The 22,409-nt window shown below is 43.7% G+C and overlaps 1 protein-coding gene across 5 annotated transcripts in view; it reads left to right on the forward strand.

The window, feature by feature from the left end:
• LOC111864472 (kalirin) overlaps window positions 1-22,409 on the forward strand; it is a 768,927-nt gene that overhangs the window by 688,417 nt on the left and 58,101 nt on the right. For all 5 annotated transcript variants that reach the window (XM_023851737.2, XM_023851735.2, XM_033751441.1 and 2 more), the window contains 2 exons: window positions 4,406-4,484; window positions 17,753-17,873. In XM_023851737.2, coding sequence (XP_023707505.1) covers window positions 4,406-4,484; window positions 17,753-17,873 — 200 coding nt within the window. The remainder of the gene's footprint in view (window positions 1-4,405; window positions 4,485-17,752; window positions 17,874-22,409) is intronic.

Consider the following 22,409-nt stretch of genomic DNA (forward strand, 5'->3'; position numbering starts at 1 on the left):
AATTACTGGTATCACAAAACATTTCATGTTCCTTATTATTATTATTATTATTATTATTATTATTATTATGCAGTTGTTTCGACATACAAGTGAATGGTGCAAAATTGGTCGGTACGGAGAGTTGAGGCGCCGGGAGTTTTGTTCGCCATTGTCCCTAAGATTGGCCTTGAGTTTAGCTTTTTAATTGAAATGAAGCTACCAGTCTTATTTATTTACGGCATTCCCATAACAGGGCTTCTGATCGCCGTTATAACTCGTGTGCTCTGCAGTAGAGGTGTCGCCCATGGTGCGACCGGTGTCTGGTGCCCAGTATGGTGTTGAGTTGCCGGCAAGGTCTTGTGCACTGGCCGGAGCCATCTTTTAGACCCATATTTGTTAACAAGCATTGCTGCCTGCGTAATGCCGAGCAACAGTGGCTGGTGGCTGTGCTAGACAAGTGTTGGTTCCTTTCCGGACACTGGAGTCACACGTGTTGTTGAACCAAGTCTCCAGCCTTTGGCCCAGTTATGTTCTGACACTTTTTTTATTGCTAGTGGGGTGGGACTAAGTCCCTTGTACTGCGGCCACTTCTGGCCTATTGTACGAGCCCCAGATGATAGGTGAGGATGATTGTGGAGTAATTGGTGGAATGAAGATTGGCAGGGGAAGCCGAAGTACTCGGAGAAAACGTGCCCCAGCCCCACTTTGTCCACCAAAAATCCCAATTGACCATACCCGGGATCGAACCTGGGCCGCCGTGGTGGGAAGCCAGCGACTAACCGCTTGAGCTATGGCATGACCCCTGTTCTGACACTTGCTAGGCCACACTAGGAGTTCTCAAACTTTGTGATAACTCTGCCCCATAAAAACGCATATATATTTGTATACGCTCGGGTGCCCCCCCCCCCGCACTGTAGCAGGTCTGTATCAGGCTGTACTGTGACAGAAACCCAAGTACCGCTCTGCACCTGTAGTAAATGCTCCTTTACAGTCACGAAACAAATCTCGCAATGTTTTGCCAGCTGCAGTACCAACCAGTATATTACATTTTAGTGACTTGCCAAAACTACATGTGTAGATACAGTTGAATTTTAAATAATTCCTGAGCTCTCGCCGACCCTTCTTGGATTCGATTGCAGCCACAGTTTGAGAATCCACGGCATGCAGAAAGACATGTGCTTTCAGTTTGCATCCGGTTGTCTCATGTGGAACTTCATAATTGCTGAAGCCCCGCTAAACCCTTTCGTATTACTAATTCCTGCTGAGATGGATGAAATTCACGATAGCTGCTTCGTCTACTTTTTATAGAGGGCTCATTTATGCGAAGCGAAGAAACCGCGGTCTGTGGCGACGCTACTGCGCTTGCGGGTTACCGCCCCATTTGATTATTATGTATATAAGTAACTGCAAATCCGTCTTTATGAAAACAATTGTCGCTCAGCTGGTCGAATAGTTTCTCGCCCTTAGTGGAACTGAGTTTCCTTACGTATTCACAGGAGCCCGCCAGTGGTGCCCATCCTGAGCCAGATGACTCCAGTCCACACGCTCCTACCCTATTTTAAAAACTAGCAATAACCCTGGACCACAGCACAGCTTGAGAGACTACTGCTCCTTCAGCTTGTCAAGAAATTCCCAAACTTTTGTTAAACCCTTATGTTATAAGCCTGCCGTTTTCACAAGAGCTGTCCTGAGCCAGTTGAGTCCACGGCACATACTTTCTCCAAAACTCTCTTTAATATTACAGTGTAATGCAGGTTACTGCCGGTCACGGTAGCCGAGCGGTTTAAGGCATGTACTGTCTTCGCTCGCTTGGAAACCGGAATCGTGGTTTCGAATCCCACTCAGGGCATGGATGTTTAGTTTGTGTGTGCGCGTTATTCTGTGTTTGTGTACAAGTAGAGGCGTTGCGACGAGCTGATCGCCCTCCCAAGGAGTCCTACCGAATGTGTAAGATCTAGAAATCCGAAGTCAACAGAGAAGTTCATGGAAGTATGCCTAGGCCCACTGGGGCTGTAGTGCCAAGGAAAAAAATGCAGCTTACTTGTCCATTATATGGAGCTCTGGTTGTAATATTAAGTGCACAGAAATTAGAACGCAAGACATTAAGAGGCATTGCAAACATGTGTAGCTGCAATGGGAATTGTGCATCAGATGCCGTGTTGGTCATTCAGTAGCACCGAAGCGAATGTGTAATACTCCATTAAGGTGATGATTGAATTATTATTACGAGTTACTGTAATGAAGCAGAACTTGACAGTCACGAAAGCGGAAATCCGGAAATCGACTTCCGAAAATTTACATTGTTGCTGAAAGTTTCTGTCATATACTATCCATCATTCTGAGGCAGATGACAAAATGTATGTTTCGTGTCCACTCCGAACCGTTGTCAAGATTATTAGCAAATAAATCATCATCAGCTTGCACTTGTTGAGGAGAACATGCAGCTGTCCAGAGCGTGCGGCTTACCCAACTTCCATCTGTCATTCCTATGTTAGTGACGGTTCGTAATTGTGTTTCATATATAGCGCATGAACAATTATGGTTTCCGTGTTTCTTCTAGAACGCCTAGCCATTAGCAGTTTTGTAAGATTTGAAGTTTTCACGGCGGTGACTATGAAGAATGACGGCTTCTGGGATGTGGTGCCGTGTAGATATTGTATATACTGACGTTTCGGAGGAACGTTTCGCCTCCATCTTCAGGGTATAAGAAAAAAATCCGCGAGCGAGGAACCAGCTTGAGCAGGTGGCTGCATCGTTACAAGCTATGGACAAACTACACAGATTCTTTCAACAGCAATTTCTTGCATAGACACGTCATAGGGAAGGTAAACAAGCGGAAGATGTTAAAAAAGTACAGTGTATTTCATTTGTCAGCTACAATCTACGGCCGACATATTTTGTTAACCGTTTCTTAACGTACGCTGTTAATTTCTGTTTGTTATTGCCTCTGACGCAGGTGATATTACAGTTGATGTAGTTAGTTTTATTATTAGATCTGTTTTAGTGGCGTCTATCCGGTATGTACGGGGGACGCTTTCCGTTTGGATAAAGCGGTCGGGTCTTCAAGCTGACCACTCACCTCCATCTAGTGCCGAGCTTAAGAATCATTTTCCCACACGTCTTCATGGAGTGGTGCTTAACTGATTAATCTCAAGAACAACTTCACCTTTCCTGTATGTGAGGCTGATTTTGTAATCAGGAAAATTGGTCTTTTTACCAGAGGAAAGTCATATGTCCATAGAAATATGCTGCATTTCTACTTTAGCTTGTCGCACCTTGTGACTGGCAGATATCGAACTGGAATGCACCGGAAAGTTGAAGCATCTGGAACCTGTTCGTGCTCTTGTAATTGAATTGCCGCAGTTGCAGCTGACGCTGCTACAATCCGGACGAAGTGTTGCTGGCGCTCAGAGTGTATTCAGATGTCTCATTCGTTTCGTAAGCTCATTTCCTTGTCGCGTAATGTTTGATGACACTAGTATCGTTATCATCCAGGGCCGATTTATAGTTATAACGTTACTGGGTTAGAATTATATAGAATAACTTTACGTGTGTACCGTGAAAGTGGAGGCAGCAGGTTCCTCCGAAATGTTGATAACCATATACAGGACTACACCCTGCCGTAACTCATCACAATATGTACTTTTCTCCGCCGTGGAAACGTCAAATCTTATAAGGGTAGTAACTTCCCAGTTCGCAGTTCACACCCACAGTATCGCTAGCATGCCTGAGACTTCATTTGTTTTCTGGCGGAAGAATATGGAAATCGAACACAGCCGTGGCGAGGTAAGCTGTGCAGGGTATTCAGGAGATATCAGGTCTGATTCCTGGCCAAGTTACAGGTCAGTGCCTTTCGTGGTTTTCTTCAGTCTTTCCGGTCAAATTTCGGGGCGATACCTTGACATAAGCCACGGTCACTTCCTCATACATTCTTATGTACCATGTTTCCATATCATTTACTGTATATAATGTGCGGTTGAAAGAGCGTCGTTAATAATTTCATCTCTTAGGCCTATAGGCTTCAAAAGTACGATCGCCTAAGATGATTGGGCTTTGCGAACTTTCCAGCAGAAATTCACAATTAAATTAACGGGTCTCATTTTGGTATTTTTTGTTTGTTTGAATTGATATTTGTGTGTTTATATTGTCCACCATCTCATATGTATGTTAGTAGGCTAATCCGAATTAAACTGCTGCACCCAAGTCCCAACAGCAGTATATAAAATATCTTTTATTCTCCTAGATATTGGATTATTGAAAGATACAATTAATAATAATAATGATGTATCAGTAGTAACATTTTTCAAGTGCTTTTAGGTGCCGCAAATTTTTATTTTAATTGTTGAATGTGACTTGACGTGATTTTAATGGCCCTGTGTAAGTAGAAAGTGGTTCTCGTTCTATCTGCTCTGTTCTCTTGTTTCAGAACCTGGTACTAGTGACAGCAGCGGTGTTGGCGCAGTGACCACCAGTTCACCGGTCAACAAGCGCAGAGTCTTTAGTGGGTGAGCGTTCGACGAATTCCGTTTCCTTTCTCTTGAACAGTGTCTGTTAGTGTAACATGCAGGATGATGATGCCTTACGTAAGAAATGGGTTCATCCGAAATTCTGTTGTGCATGTAGTGGTACTGAACACAGGACTGGGCCTATGGCTTGTCTTTATAGATATCAGGTCCGGCACTTAAGCGTACTGGATACAAGCACCCACCTCGGGCGGCACGGTTTCAGGAACAAAATATTTTTAGCCACTTTTTTTATGGGGGGGGGAATTATATTTCAAACAAAAATTAATTTCCACTCTTCTTTCGGGAGGAATAAGAAATGCGTACTTAATATTGGCTCAGAAACCTGAATGGAAGAGACCACTAAAAAGACGAAGCTTAAATTCAGAGATAATATTAAATTTGATTTTAAATAACAAGTGCTACAGTATGAACTGAATTGGATCTCTTTCAAAATATTAACCATTGGCGGGCTGTTTTGAACTCTGTTACGTGCATTCAGTTGTGACTTTTCCGTATCAGATTTATTTGTAGTTACTGCTAATACGGGTTTTGTCGCGGGTTCGAGTCCCGATGAGGTGGATTTTTTTTCAATTTACCTAATCCTACCAGCCGCACTATGGCCCTGGGGTGGACTCAGTCTCTAACAGAAATGAGTACCAGGAATCTTCTTGGGGGGTAAATGGCGGCCGGCGCATAAGGCTGACAGCCTTACCTCCATCTGTGAGCCGATTGTCTAGAAAACGTGGGAGCCTCCACTGCTTGTTACAGGGATAGCTTTACCCTTACCTTTATCTTTTATGTAGTATGTTAACAGCGAATAATTGATAATTACTCAGTTTTTAAAGTATTAATTTTCCTCCCCCCACTCGTCGTCTTTTGGTCTCATTAAAATATCCCCATTTTGTCATTTTTATGTTGTAGAAAAAATATATTTCCCACACTGTCTATTGACATCCGATATCAGGATCTTTGTGTACATTTCATTTCCATGTTTCCGTTTCGATCACACTTCTGAATTCATTCTCACCTTGGGCGGTGTGACCGTAACATCAGACTTGAGTTACCACGTGTGGTTTACGAAAGTCGCCAAGTTACATAGATGTTTCGTGAGGACAGTACAGAGGAGACATGCAATGGGCCGATATATTAACGTACGAACTCTGATGGAGATTAGGTTGAGATAAACGTTTTACGAGATGGATAACAAGGTATACTCTGAAATTCTTTCGCAGCCGTGAATAGGAAACGTGTTTAATTTGGCTTTTTTCCCACCACTGGCTCTTTCAGCCCATTCAGGTCCCAGGCCTCTTATTCAGTTCCGTAATCATTTTTCACAGACGGTAGGACTCCTTGGACGAGTGATCAGCCCGTCGCAAGGTCTCTGCATAAACACAGGACAGCACAAACAGAATAAACGCATACACACATCGAACATCCATGCCTTGAGTGGGATTCGAACCCACGATCCCAGCGTCCGAGCTTGCGAAGACAGCTCATGCCTTAGACCACGCGACTTTACGCTATTTAATTACATTGATGTGAGAACTAAGTCCCTCGTGGTGGCAGGCCGCGCCATAGCTCAAGCGGTTAGTCGCTGGCTTCCCACCGCGACGTCCCGGGTTCGATCCCGGCGATCTGGTCATGTGGGATTTGTGGTGGACAAAGTGGCGATGGGGCGGGTTTTCTCCTAGTACTTCGGTTTCCCCTGCCAATCTTCATTCCACCAAATTCTCCATCATCATAATCACCCGGGGCAGGTACAATAGGTCAATCAGTGGCCGCCGTGCCGAGTGGACCAAGCTGGACTCTCGATATGGCACATTCCACAAGACAGTCGTCTGCTTAGTGTGATACAGTTTGTAAAATTGGTGGATTTTCTGCGAGCGCATCGACATTTCGATTTGAGCTCGTTGGGCGGCTGCAGTTCTGCCGGTGAGAAACGACTCACAAGCCATACTTTGCCGATCTGTTGCGTACCATAGTCCTCGCGCCTCTACCGGAGGTTTGTATACAGCATCTGGAATAAATAACTTTTGTACAACATTTGTCGTGTTTTCTTTCTTTTCCCTGTGGAGATTAAGTAGCTGAGCATTACTGATTTCCTTCGAATTTTTCAGTGCTTAATGGGTCGAGCGACCGAATGGCGAGGAGGAAAATGTGTTTTGGGTCTGGTAGCTCCGTTTCTCAAATATTTGATTGTCGAAGGTCATGTTTCAGAACTCAGATCCTTGAGAAACGGGTGACGTATGACTAACTGTATTTCTTTTATATGCCCGTATACAGCGTTCCCTCTGAACTGCGCACGCGCGTTGTCACACTCCCGCCCGCGGGTCTCAGTCTCCCCTTATTTTATTGGTAGAATAGTTAGTATACAACCAGTTTGAATTAATGGAAATACATTTGAAAAAGTAAATACTTTTTTGTTATTTTTGGGAGTTTATATGGGGGCACGACCTCCTATTCAATGGGTACCGGTGGATCTTTCCCCAGGGGTAAAACGGCCGAAGCGTGAAGCTGACTATTAACCTCCAACTAATGCCGAGTTCAAGAAAACGGGACTATACATCCACTCCCCATACGCCTTCATGGCGTAGTGCTTATTTAGTTAAGTACAGGGACAAATTTACTCCCAAGAAGATTGCTGGTACTCAATTCTGTTAAAGGCTGAGTCGACCCCAGGGTCATAGTGCGGCTGGAAGGATTAGGTCAGTTGAGAATCACGTGATCTCATTGGGAATCGAACCAGCAATCTTCCGGCTTCTAGCATAGTGCCTCAAGAAACTACCCTACCGCGTGCCCCCCCCCCACAATGATTGACACTTTAGATATCAGTCTAATGTACAAAACACCTGTTTTATTTGTCTTTGTGAAATGTACTTATAACTGTATCGTGGATGGTTGTAGACTATTATGACCTCCGTTAGACGCCAGTGATGAGTTAATCCAGAAGTAAACGCAGAGAAATAAATCTAAATGTATGTTCATGCACTGTCAGCAAGATACAGGACAGTAACAAACTGTAAAGATACTTAATAAATTCATCCAAAACATAGTCAAGTTCAAACATTTGTAAACGACAGCAGTAGATACAAATTTGCATTCACCAGGAAATCGTGAGCAGATTAAATTCAGAGAATGCATATTACTGTTTAGTTCAGAAACGTTTCTCTTCCAGTCTTCTACATAATAACATAGACATTACAGTAGAGAAAACGAATTTTATTTGTTGTTTGATATGGTTGTGATATTGATCTCTTGCTTTAAAGTAAGAACGCAACTTGAGTGAGGGTGCTTGACAACAAACGGGATGATAACGAGAAGTATTATAATTTGTACAATTAACCGCTTTACTATTATTAGGTTAATTTGATAAAGATGAATCAGTTGAACGAGACACGTGTTGCGCGCATGGGAGAAATGAGAAATATAGTTAGATATTCCTAAGGGACAAAGACTACCGAAGAATGTAGACGTACTTGGGAAACAGACCTGAAATGGCCCTTAAGTCAAAGTATGGGGATGTGGATTCAGTTCATACAAGGCTCTTGTGAGTACTCTAGATGAACCATCGGTTTCCCTAAAATGCTGGGAATTCCCCGAGCAGCGGAACAACAGAAGGCCTCCAGAAACCGTTCTGCTCTGTGGAGTTGGCCGAAACAATGTTGGTTTTGATGTGTGGGATACGACTGTTTCCTTTGTAGGCGTTGAGTAAGGAAATGTGACCGAGCTCTGTTGTAAAATAAACTCCGCACAACAAAGTTTTGTTGCGGGTGGAATGTTTTAGTCCCTATTTATATGATATTACTGGGAAGACAAATGCATAGGTGGGTGGACAGTATTAAAGTGGATCTTAGAGAGATAGGATGGGATGGTATGGATTGGATTGATCTGGCCCAGGATAGGGACCCGTGGAGGACTCTTGTGAACGCGGTAATGAACCTTCGGGTTCCATAACATTCTGGGAAATTCTTGAGTAGCTGCACAATTGGCGGCTTCTCAAGAAGGGCTCAGCTCCATGAGTGAGTGAGTGAGTGATTTATATGATGTTTCGTGTAGTGTGAAGGAACTGAAGTCTCAGGAAATGGAGGGTCTATTCGTATGGTGGAGTTTGTGATGTGATTCAACAGTGCGCGAATAAAGCCACAATTCAGCAGATGTTAGCTATTTTCGAACACCAAGTCGCTAACACAAAGATAAATTAAATGGATTCGTTTTCGGCCAGGACTCTGGGTCAGTTCCACGATGCCTTCTCTCTGCAGTTCGTTTCAGACCAAGCAGATAATGCTCTACACTCGTCTTCGGGAGTTACCTTTTTCCATCATGACAGGGTACCTGAGTCTTTCTGCTTGTGTGTGCCAATACAGAAGTAATATCTTGGCTTAGGCCACAACCATTTCCTTCCAAATCCTTACCTACTCACTATTCTTGATAATTTTCCGTCTGATTAATGCAACGTTCCTGCTGTTAAAAACCGTTACCAGTTACACGTGTCCGAATGTGGTGGAGGACTTCTCCTTTTCCACTGTGAGGAGCTGCTGGCTCCCTGCCAACGCCCAGGCTGGAGTACTACACGCTTTGTGCCGCAACTACCTCAGTGGGCTACATGCAGCTGTGCTCAGTAACTGGGGGCTGTGTCCTGAGAACGCGCCTTGCCGTAGTGGCGAGGGACCACCTAGCAACTAATTCGCTATTTGGTTTGATAGTTAATTCAAATGTTAGAAATTCTGTCATTCTTGAAGGAATTGGCGTTGGCTTATATCTGGTGTACTTCGGGAACAAGACCTGAGTCAATTATTTGCACATGTATTTTGCTGGATGTTCGCCACATCAAATATGAGTTTCTTTTTGATGTATAGGCCTGTCGGATTTGGATCGTATGCTAATTTATACAAGATTGACGGTGTTCATTTTGAGTTTCCTGTGAAGTTTGTAATTTGACTGATAAAAGAAATTGAATTTGCCTCAGCCTCTTTTTTGTGTGTGTGTGTGTGTGTGTGAATCCCTCAATACCAAATTTTATGAGGTCCGTTAAGTAGTTTCGGACGGTTGTACAGCCGCTACCATTACGCATAAATTTTATGCAGTCTATGTACCCCAGTATGGTGTTCAGGCTCAAAAGTCCTGCTACTGCAGCCATCATCATGGACTATCCGATTGTAAACGATTACAATACATGAGCAGCATGAGAGGAGCCATTTTATGAACTCATTCTATCATGGCGGATGATGTGGCTATGAAGACTGGATGTTTTGCCAGACACGAGGCTGATTGCAAACTGTTGCCTCATGGTGCAACTTGAAGTTTTCTGAATTTGTACCTGTTTCATGGCGAAACCAATCTTTTATCTGATAAGCGTATAGCGATAACGGCTGGCCATTATAAGTGTGATAGCACTGCTGGTTTGCTGAGAACACGTTCATGGCAGTCACGCAATCCCCGCCCGCAACTTATCGCTTCCAGGGATATACATACGTGTACATAACGAAAAGTTGCGTGAGCATTATGCGTGTTAAGAGTTCGATGTTTACACTGTTTTGTTTTGAACGCTATAGAGGACCTCCATAACCAGAATTGTTTTGATACTTAACTGAAATTTCGCTTGAAACCACTGGTGTGTTACACATTTACACCAGAAGTGAGACATTACTGTACCCTAAGGAAGGTACACATTTCTTTGTGATTTGTTCTTGGGACCCACTATGCAGCCTACCAATGCTGCTACAGTATTTTGTGAAAATTTTCCTTGAAACTTCTAGCGATTTCGTGATACTTGTATTCCATAAAGCAGGCATTAATAATACGCGCTGAAGTAGGACCTTGCCCATTCACTGTTCCTTGCCCAAACTCAAAGTTTTAGTTGGTGTTTTCAATCACAGTTGACACAGGAAAACTTGAATGGTGCATTACTTTCGTACTGATAAATTTCTTCGTTTAGACGAAATTATTTGGGGGGGAGGGGAGATGAGAAAATTAGATTAAGAAATTGATCCACAGGACGTGGAATGGATTTATGGTTATGATTCCTTTTCAGAGAAGGTTATGTTTTGACAGAGGATATCACAATGTTGAAAACCCTCTCACACATGCATAATTAACGAGAATAAGTAGGCATACGATTCACTCGTTTCAAATAAATAAATGTATATAAAATAATGGGGGGGGGNCACAAATCCCACTTAACCAGACCCGGGATCGAACCCGGGCCCCCGCGGTGGGGAAGCCAGAGACTAACCGCTTGAACTATGGCGCGGCCTTTAGCGTAGTTGGTTGAGGGACTAAGAAGCCGGAAGGTCGCGGGTTCAATTGAATTTTTTTTAATTGACCTAATCCTTCCAGCCGCACAATGCCCTTGGGTCGACTCAGTGTCTAACAGAAATGAGCACAATAAATTAACTGAATAATTTTCCTGGGGAGTAAAGCGAGGCGGCCGCGCAGGGCTGACAATCTTACCGCCATCTTTGAGCCGATTGTCTAGATAATGTGAGAGCCTCAACGTCTCACAACCCTATGGGCTTAATAATAAATGGCGAACCACAAATGCCGACTCTTATTGCGAGCGGTTTGTGTATACAACCAACATGTAGGTAAGCAGTGTTCCCAGAATGTAATCTGTTTTAATTTCTTCGTTAATTCGGTTTTGATTTGTTACTGTAGTTCCCAAATATGTAAATTTAGCGACATTTTCAGATGATTCGTGAATTCCTAATTTACTTGACTGAGTTTCAGATGTTGTTGCCTTTAGTCGTTAGAATTGTTGCATGAGATAATGGTCAGTGCCATCCCTTGGCTCGCATAAGTGAACAGGAAAGCCGAACTGTGGATTTCTTATACAGAATACCGTTATCAGTATTTGTTTCTTATCGGCCTCCTTGTGAAGAGGATCGTTACCTGAGATACAGTGAGAGGAATTCAGTCATGCAAGTTGTGCGTCGCTAGCGCGACTGAGGAAGTAATTTTCTGAGATTGTGTTTGTATTCGCACATTTCTGCCGATGAACCGCCCTGCGTCGTATCCATCCAGCCAATACGCGCACCACAAACAGGAATCATGGTAAGCATTCGCTTTTGTTTGTCTTGTCATGAAATGTGAGCAGTAACGGTCGTTGTAACATGGCGCCTGATTACTCACACTGTGTGCTAATATGGTCAGAGAGTGGCATAAATATATGTTGCTCTCTCGTCACCAGAATTCAGGGAAAAATTAAGACATAAAGACAGCTAACATGTTTTGAAAATGTGACACAGTTCAGATATTTGGGAACGACGATAACAAATCAAACCCTGATTCAGGAGGAAATTGAGAGGAGATTGAAGTCAGGCGAAGCTTGCTACCATTCAGTCCTGAACTTTTTGTCTTCTCGTCTGCTGTCTAAAACATGAAAATTGGAATATACAAAACTATAGGTTTGCCTGTGGTTTTGTATGGGTAACACGTAGGCGGGTGGACAATATTAAAATGGATTTTACAGAGATGGAATGGCGTGGTATGGGCTGGATTGATCTGTCTCAGGATAGGGACCAGTGAGGTGCTCTTGTGAACACGGTGATGGACCTTCGGGTTCCATAAAATGCTGGTAAATTCTTGAGTAGCTGCACACTTGGCGGCTTCTCAAGAAGAGCTCAGCTGCGTGAAGTTAGCGTCATCAGGGAGCTTGGCTCCAACTGAACTGAAGTTAGCTGCGCCGTAACTACAATAAATACATATACGAGGGGGTACCCAAAAGAAACCGAACTTATTTTTTTTAAACTTATTTATTCAAATTTTAAGCACAAACCTTCAATCCCCTTCAAAGTACTCTCCACTTACACTAATACACTTGTCTAGTCTTTTATTCCATTTTTCAAAACATTGTCTAAATTCATCTTTTGAGATGCTTGACAGCACCTCCGTCGTTTTTTCCTTTAATGTCTCTTTTCATTCGAGGAAACAAAAAAAAGTCGCACGNGATTTCACGAATTTTTTCAACATTTTCATGTGTTTGGGCCGTGGAAGGACGACCAGAACGAGGTTTGTCATCAATTGACATTTCACCATTTTTGAAACGGGAAAACCACTCAAACACTTGAGTTTTCCCCATAGCATCGTCCTTGTACGCCGTTTTTAACATTTCAAGAGTTTCTGTTCCACTTTTCCCGAGCAAAAAGAATTTCACCGCCGCACGCTGTTCAAGAAAATCAGTCATTGCAAAAACGACGATCACACAAAACAGTTGTCACTATAAACTCTGCCGAAACTAGTCCTTACCTTCTGAAGCAACGGTAGTCGGCTTATCGACTCAGGAATGTTATCTCTATGCGCTCATAGCTGCAAAACGCGGTACTGCAAAAGCTCTGCCCACAAAAATATTAGTTCGGTTTCTTTTGGGTACCCCATCGTATATATATAATTAGTGGCTTTGTTACATTGTGTAAGATTTGAAATACAAGTATGCCCACATTTGGGTAGTAGTTGCGTTAGTAAATTAAATGGAATTGGTTTCTGATATATCCTGATCGGTATTAATTTAGTGGGCGAAAACATAGATACCACAATAAAGAACAGTAGGGAAGTTGGTCTAGGAAGAAGAGCAGAAGGATCTAAATAAATTGTCGCATGACTGTAGACGAGATTTAGATTGTTAATCGGATTTATTGGACACTTTAACACACAACTCGTGACTGCACTCTCTTCATTGCTGTGCTTGGTAAAGTCTTCCAACAGTCTACGTTCCTCTGCTTCCGGGCTCAAATCGTCGCAGGCTGGCGGACATCTCACACCGACCTCCAGTTCTTCTCACTGCCGTCTCAAGTCTCATAAGTCAGAGTCAGAGTCAAATACTCTCATAATGGCAGCTGGCCCTCGTTATATAGCCTCGGCACGGTCCGCACAGAAAACACCTCTTCCAACAGTTACGCCATTGTTGTGTGTGAGTCTCTTGCGGCGATCACGTGAGGGCTACTGAACCATTGCCTAGCAACGCGCGTGTTTGCAGAGTCTTTCCCTAACAACGGCTGTTTCTTCGGCTCCACGGTTCCGGCTTTGAGCAAATGTGCCACAATATGTACAGGTTTCGTCATTAGACTTCAAGGCGAAATGCTAATATTATGGCACATAACATCCTTCGGAAATGTAGCAGAGTTCAAGTATTTGGGAATGACAGTAACAAATAAGAATTTCATTTACCGAGAAATAAAGAACACGTTGAATTGTTGGAATACTTGATACTGTTAGTATTGTGTGTCCCCTCTGCTGCCTAGAAACGTGCACTACAGTTGCATCTGTTATTTTATATGTACACGAAACTTGGTCTCGCGCTCGAAAGAAGAACGTAATTTGATGATCTCTGTAAATATATAAATTGATGGTGTTGGAGATTGGGGTGCTGAGAAGAAGATATGGACATAAGACCGGGGAATTAACAGGAGGGCTGGGAAAACTACGCAGTGTGGGGCTTCCTAATTCGTACTCAACAGACATTATTATTAGGGCGATCAAATCGTGGAAGATGAGACCGATTGTGCATGCAGCACACATGGAAAAAAACGAGTAGTGCATATTACAACATTTTCTGATAGCCTTAATCTAAGAGGGCACTAGGGACAAATGCGCGTAGATGACAACGTGCTATTGGTATTGATCTTAAGGAAATGAGGTTTGAGAATATGGGCTGGGTGTCTGTCTCAGTGTAGATTCCAGTTGCGGGCTCTTGTGAACACGGCAGTGAAACCTTGGATTTCGTAAAGGGCGACTAGCACAGCGACACTCAGCTTCTCAAGGAGGACTTGCACCCGTAATTCGAATTCCAAGGGAACTGGCACGTTGAGGAAGCATAAGACGCGCGCCAGTTTTTTTTTATGGGACCGCCTCTGTGGTCTAGTGGTAAGAGTTCCTGGCTTCAGATACAGAAGTCCCTGGTTCGATTCCCGGCGCTACCAGATTATCTGAGAAGTAGTGAGTCTAGAACAGGGTCCACTCAACCTCGTGAGGATAATTGAGAGCTATTTCAAAGAAATGGCGGCTCCGGTCTATAAAACCGAGATTAACGTTGCGCTGACCACGTGACACCCTCTATCCGCAAAAGTTGGCATTAACTTCACCGACAAGCGGCGATCGCTCAGTCGGTATAGTTCGCTGGGCGGACTACAGGCCACGGAATTTGTTTATTGTTTACAATTTGTTATTAATCGTAAATACGCGTTTAATTCAGATTTACGCATAAATAAAGAACCACTTCTATCACGTTACTTGTCAGTCCCCAGAATGTAAAGATGAGTAATGGCTTTCATAGGCCAGTTAGGTAAATTTGTGTAAGTAGTCCCTTCCGTTCAAGGCCTGTCTTTCGGTTGAGATACCTTTCGAGTTGCTGTGAAAATTTTGTTTTCGAATACATGTGTCAAAGAGCTTGTTAGGAAAGCTAAGACGATGCCATGCTCCCAAGATTGCAGATGTTTTGCTTGTTAACAATCAGCCTCTCTGAATGCACGTACGAATCATTTCTCGGACCACAGAACGCAACGGCGCCTTTACAATTGCCTAAGGGATATGGCGCCGCATATGAACTGCCCATAAATGCATTTTCTGGAGAGACTGATGTATTTGTAAGGATAGCTGGTTGCAGGGCCAAGGTTTTTGAATTCTGGACCAGTGGAATACGAACCAGGAATGTTATTCGCTCAACGGCGACGTGTTTAGTTTTATCGCTACCGCGTGTCCACATCTCTGCAGGAGTTTGTTTTGGTTTCATTGCAATCGCAGCATGGCGACTGTCCAGGATGGAGCTAAAATAAAATTGGCACATCTGTGTGTTTTAAACAGAACACGCCGAAAGGAGGCAATGTTGGAACAGCCGCGTCGTCATTGTGCATGGTCCCGAATTGGGGCATCGAGCAAAATATACAACTCGAAATGTTTGGGAATGTTTCTGCTGTGGGCTGTTCAGAGTTGTGACTGTACTCGGGGAAAGTAAGCCGCACGCCTTTCCTTCCGACGTAATTGGGATGTCCGTGGCCACTAGAGGGACTTGCTACCGGAAAAAAAGGACGATTCTGACATTCAAGGACTGAATTACAGCTTCGACAGTTACATAACACAGAATGATATAGGAAGATCATGACTGATGAGTAGGGAAGCATCTGGAAGGAGGCGATCGTTGTCTGTTACACTTATAACCGGAAGAAATCACGAAATTTTTCGTCACGATAAATGGTAAGGAGGCCGAGACTCGCACCGAGTACCTTCCGAATGCAAATCCAGAGCGTTACCAGAACGCCGGCGAGAGACATGAATACTGCGGTTCCTGGACCAGTGTGCAGAGTTTGTGGACTGATCTCTTATGTTCGCACGAACACACTGAATCTCATTACATTCTCCTTATGAAGGTAAGAGCGGCAACATCGGCCTGTATTTGGAGCTACAAGGTTGCGATGTTGTTACGACATCCGCTTGAATTTCACTGTCTTAGGCTCGACACTACATGCTGAACAGTGCGTTCTTGCGATTTGACAACATCGTGCACATATCTGTTATTGGCCTCCTGTGATTGAAATAATTGATGACGTAGAAAAAGTGCATGTGATTAGTCTGTACAGTATCAGTCGCTTTGGTGTTACATCTTCAGTTTTCAAAAACACAGTATGACGTCACGAAAAGAAAACAGGTAATTACATATAATACTTGTTCTCGTACAAACACAAAATATTTCGTTGTGAAGTTACAATAGAGGGAAGATGTTAAAGTATCTTAGACTTGTTGACGCTAATTCAGTTCTCACCTCGTGACAATCCTTGCTACTTCTGAACTAAGTGTGGCCCGCCGTCTTGTTTGAATCAAACACTATATAAATAGTCACCGTGCTTCAGTTGAATCTCTCTTTAGTTCCTGCAATGTCCTCGTTTCCAACCAACCCATTCAGTTAAACAGCAGTACATGGATAAATGGGCGAGTTCTGTTATCTCGGCACTCTAACGTAAACATGGATAAATGGGCGAGTTCTGTTATCTCGGCACTGTCTAATGTAAACATGGAGAAATGGGCGAGTTCTGTTATCTCGGCACTCTCTAACGTAAACATGGATAAATGGGCGAGTTCTGTTATCTCGGCACTATCTAATGTAAACATGGAGAAATGGACGAGTTCTGTTATCTCGGCACTCTCTAACGTAAACATGGATAAATGGGCGAGTTCTATTATCTCGACACTCTCTAATGTAAACATGGAGAAATGGACGAATTCTGTTGTCTCGGAACTGTCTAATGTAAACATGGAGAAATGGACGAGTTCTGTTATCTCAGCACTATCTACGGGTAATATAAACATGGATAAATGGGCGAGTTCTGTTATCTCGGCACTCTCTAGTGTAAACATGGATAAATGGGCGAGTTCTGTTATCTCGGCACTCTCTAATGTAAACATGGATAAATGGGCGAGTTCTGTTATCTCGGCACTCTCCAACGTAAACATGGATAAATGGGCGAGTTCTGTTATCTCGGCACTATCTAATGTAAACATGGAGAAATGGACGAGTTCTGTTATCTCGGCACTCTCTAACGTAAACATGGATAAATGGGCGAGTTCTATTATCTCGGCACTCTCTAATGTAAACATGGAGAAATGGACGAATTCTGTTGTCTCGGAACTGTCTAATGTAAACATGGAGAAATGGACGAGTTCTGTTATCTCAGCACTATCTACGGGTAATATAAACATGGATAAATGGGCGAGTTCTGTTATCTCGGCACTCTCTAGTGTAAACATGGATAAATGGGCGAGTTCTGTTATCTCGGCACTCTCTAATATAAAATTAATGCAGAGGAGGTAACTGCATGGTCCGAAGACGAGTTGTCGGAATTTTTGCGCTGACCACAGCAACGTAACAGCATTCATGGCCCGAGTTAGAATCTCTACTTGGAGGAATATCTTTATTTTCTTCGGCCCCTCCTGAAAACTTCCATTACAGTTACCTTAACCAGATCACATTCGCTTCCTTCTACATCCTATCCATTTCGGCATTCGATACAACAAGCCTACGTATACACTATGAAAACATTAAGGCGTCGTTAGATTAGTAAATAGACGAACAACGAGATGTCCCATGACCAAGGTCGAAGTATAATTTCAGTGAGGAGAGGAAAAATATCGCCAGTCACGTCCCATTTGCTTTCTTTAGCTTATTCTGACAAAATGAACTCAACAGTAATCCGTTTGATACATGCCACTCCTTATCTGCCTGTGGATGGTTAGATAAGATTAGCCATGTGTGAACTGTCACGTACAGTGCTTTATTGTTTCAGGAGAAAATGGCTACCTCCTCCTCTCCGGAAGCTCAGCCAAGGGAAAGTGGAGAAGGGTGCTGCCTCCACCGCCCCCGACCGGCCACCCCTCAAGAAAACAGTGTCCGATAAGAGGTTTAAGGTATGAAAAAAAATCCGTTCATTTACAACTCTCGTATACACGTTGCTCTGGGCAGTGGCAAGGTTGCTTCGGGCAGTGGCAAGGTTGCTTGTCCTGATTCGCGTTGTTCCTATGTCCAAGCAAAACTTCTTGTCGATAATACCTCAATAACTAATGGTTTATTTTTCACTGAAACCCCTTTATATTGATCGTCATCATGTGGTTAGTCTTTACTAATAAAGGCAGTTAAATAAATCGCTTGAACCAACTTTCATTGCTGGAGATTGGATCCATCCCCAGTGGGAATGTACGTGTGTTCTAAGTATCTTAAGATTTAACATACAGTTTTAGGTTTAATTACATATTTGAATGTTATTCGTGTTACTTAAGCTTCCTACTGTAATTGGATCAGGACACGCGGTAGCTCAGTTGGTTGATGCACTATGCTACAAACCGGAAGGTCGCGGATTCGATTCCCGATGCCGTTGGATTTTTCAGTTGACCTAATCATTCCAGCTGCAAAATGACCCTGGGGTTGACTCAGTCTCTAACAAAAATGAGTACCAGGAATCTTCCTGGGTGTAAAGAGCAGCCGGCTCGTAAGGCTGACAACCTTACTGCCATCTGTGAGTCGATTTTCTAGAAAATGTGGGAGCCTCGACGTTTCACAACCCTGTGGGCCTCCACGGCCGCTTACAGACATAAACTTTACCTTTACTTTAATAGAATCCTTTCTTCGACCAGGAAAAATAGTATAAACTTATCTTTGTAAAAATTTCCGCCTAATGATAAGCATAAGTTGATTGAAACATGTCTTGGTTTTGATGAAATAAGCAAGAAATAGTTATTTATGAATGTTGCGTGGATGGTTTATGATCAGGAAGGATTTTTGTGCAGAAGAATGTAAAAGCTAAAGTTCAGCAAGGCGGTGGTCCACACGTTCTTGACCTCGATGCCAGATAGAGATATATGTATTTGCAGTTTCATACTACGGTTTAGTTTTAGTTTTTGGGGGTGGGGTCACCCCATAGGGTTATGAGACGTAGGCTCTCGCCCCACTGGGGTGAGACTGAGTCCACTTGGTACGTCGGCCTATTGTACCAGCCACAGGTAATAGATGATTATGAAAGTGGAGCAGTCTGTAGAATGAGAATTGTCAAAGGGAGCCGAAGTACTTGGAGGAAAACTGTCCCAGTGCCACTTTGTCCACCACAAATCCCACCTGCCCTGGGCTCGAACCCGGGCCGCCGTTGTGGGAAGCCGGCGACTAACCGCCTGAGCTATGGCACGGTCTCATGCTACATTACTTCCATCCAGTACACAAGGCCAGCGATTTCGTTGGGCCTCTGAGTCGGTCTGGACGTGGTCATGAAGAGGGAACTCTGACCATCATGGAAGTCGAGACACTCCGTTTCATAAATGGTCGATAGTATATTTTGTTTAGATCATAAAGTGGGCTTACGAAATGAAAGATTCCCCCACTGTATTTTGAGGCACACCCACGGTATGAAGTCCAAAATTGCACACAGAGCAGTCGAAAGTAAACAGGAAGCGAGCTAAAAAAATTGAGAGATAACTTCATTGTCAGTTCTTACAAAGTGATGACACAGAACAGTTCCACCGGTATTTGATCTCTGGCCCCGTATGCTTGTGACGTGGCAATCATTGTCACGGGTGGAAGAATGTATCGCTTTTGTTGAGCCTTCGTTGTCAGCATCAGACAGCGTTCACAAACTTAGGCTGTCACAGGACGCACACTGGAACACAAGTCGCAAGTGAACGGGCCCTGGCCACCCCGTCACTGTCTGCAGTCGGACGGCGCTGTTCTTATTCATGTACGTAATGGTAGTTGTGAGGGGGCTGGTTTGATTGTTGTTTTGTTTCGTAGTATGATGTTGATGGTGTTTAGTTTGATTTGCTACTTTGGTTACTGGATATGTACAGGTATGTAGTCTATTTAGTGGGTAATTGATATTTGATAGTTTACCTGTATGCTCGTGTGGGCTACGTAACTGGTATAGAAAGACCAACAAACGGATATTGTAATATATCGCAGTTGATGACACAAAATTAAAAATTTCAGTGTACAGATAGACCACATAGAAGGCTATTATAATACATCGCAATTCTTGGCACGTATGCAAGCATAACTATCAAGTATCATTTGCTTGCTAAACAGACTACGCATATGTCCAGTAACCATAGAAGTATAGAACTGCGATTTCCAAAAGTCGTTGGGCGTACATTGATATCAGAAAGACGACCGAATACTTTCCATTGTGCAGAATGTTGCACTGTTTTCAGTACATTGAATATATCAGAATGTAGAAATGACACTTAGGCCGTAATTTAATGTACGAGACCTCTGTTTGAGCTCCAAACAAGTCGAGAGTAACTAAGAAACGTAGAGCACTAGAGCAATTGTAGATGTGTAATGAGGTCATGGCTGAGCGGGAGAACCCTCTGTGCTTTCACATGCTTCCTGCTAGCAGGATGCATGAGCCATGTGCTCTGAGTTACTGGAACAGCCGGAAATGACGTTTCCTTACGCAGCCATATCAGAACAAACTCGCTTCACGCATCACGTTCATACGTAGAAAACCGAGTGTTACAAGTTTCCAGGAGGGTATGTTGTAGGCTGCCTGTGTCTGCCTATCCGCTTTACATTCCATCTTCCAAGCCAATAAAAGATTTCGATTTGATACTGGGATTTCCGTTCCAAAAACTTTAGGATGAATTTAACGTTAGTTTTTGTTGGTCCTTGGGCGAGACATGTCGGCGAAATGTGAAATGCAGTATGAATTTAGTTCGTGAACCTGAAGGGAAGAGGCACTCGGAAGATATACATGTATGTATGTATGTATGTAAGAGGTGGGCCATAAAAACCGGCCCCCGCACTGCGCCCTTCAATGATCTGTTGTGCTTAAGATATACACGTAGTACATGGAAGGGTGGTATTAAAAGGGATGAATGCATGAGAATGTGGACTAGTTTCATCTAATTCTGGACAGGGAGCAGTAGCGGGCTTTTGTGAACACGGAAAATGACCTTTCGGATTTCATAAAGGCGGGGAATTTCTTTACTAGCTTCTTACGCAGGGCTTTGCTCTATGGAGTTGCTTTAATCGGTCCACTGCAGAGTTCACATACCACATACGTCTCTGTTCCTAATTTTTTGCGGGATTTTGTCATTTGCCGAAGTACATGAACGTGGCGCTCCGTCATGGCTGTTGCTGTGCTCGGAGTGGTGGTCGATGTTGTTTTTGAGTGACAACGCTGAACGCACGAGGGCTCTGCTTGAAGTCTGTCAGTTTTACTTTACGTTCATTTTTATAAACTTTCCGGTGCGTTTTGAAGAGACGCCAGAATGTTTAGTTGTATTACTAATTCATGGTTGGTAGAAAGTGCGAGTCATCGCGCTATCCATCATCGAGGCTGTCTTCACTGGACGAGGATTTGGGCCGAAGTAGAGGCCTACAGATTTGCGAGTGTGCTGTAAGTTCGTGTCAGAAAGGACGCGAATGGCTCCAAAACTTTTGAACTAAATGTTTTACATTCCGGAGTAGAGCTTTCGGAAAATATCGGAATATCCGAGAGTTGAGGTTTCACGGCTGTGAATATTCGTAATGTGGTCCTTTGGGTTATATTGGGCACAAACGTTGTTACTGACCAACGCCGTGTGACCGCAGTATGAATGAAATATCGGTCCTGGATTGGGTGCTGTAGTCCGGTGGGCTCCGTTTTGGGATTCTTTTGACTTAAGAAAGATATGACAAGGCTCTTAGGCTCTTATCGTAGGCGTTACAGTCTCTTCATCTGACAGGCTGAATTGTTTCGGTGCACGAAATAGCCTGGGACGTGGAAAGAAAGGGTTTTTTTTTTTTGGGGGGGGTGAGACTGAGTGCACTTGGTACGTCGGCCACTAAATGGCCTATTGTACCAGCCCCGAATGATAGATGATGGTTAATGTTGAGCAGTGGCTGGAATGAGAATTAGCAGGAGAAACCGAAGTACTCGGAGAAAACCTGACCCAGTGCCACTTTATCCACATGACCTGGCCTGGGCTCGAACCTGTGCCCCCGCGGTGGGAAGCCGGGGACTAACCACCTGAGCTATGGCACGGCCTGGGATTAAAAGTTAGAATGTTTCCAGACATCGAAGTATCTCTAAGGCAGGAGAAGCCTACAAAGTGCGTACTAAGTCATATTATCCCTGTGTGATGCATAGGTACATCCACAGCGGCCACCGTAGTCTAGGGGTAACGTTCCCACCTCATGACTCAAGGTACGCGGGTTCAAACCCGGCGGAGGTCGTGGAATTTTTAAGGTCGGAAAAATTCAGGGAACAAGTCCTCCGGGAGGGACTTTAAGCCGTGGGTCCCGTGTCGTACCTCATGTCTCAAGGAGGCCTCTGAGCCAAATTATAAGGAAATTTCCCGCCCAACAATAGTCTCTAACGCCTCTGGTAGATGGGGGAAGCATCTAGATACCGCTGAGCCAGTAGAGGCCGAACTCGCTGGCTGAGTCGGGACTGATGGCTCGCACCAGTGCCGGGCGGG

Source organism: Cryptotermes secundus, unplaced genomic scaffold, assembly GCF_002891405.2.
Source record: "Cryptotermes secundus unplaced genomic scaffold, Csec_1.0 scaffold737, whole genome shotgun sequence".
In the NCBI taxonomy this organism is placed as follows: domain Eukaryota; kingdom Metazoa; phylum Arthropoda; class Insecta; order Blattodea; family Kalotermitidae; genus Cryptotermes; species Cryptotermes secundus.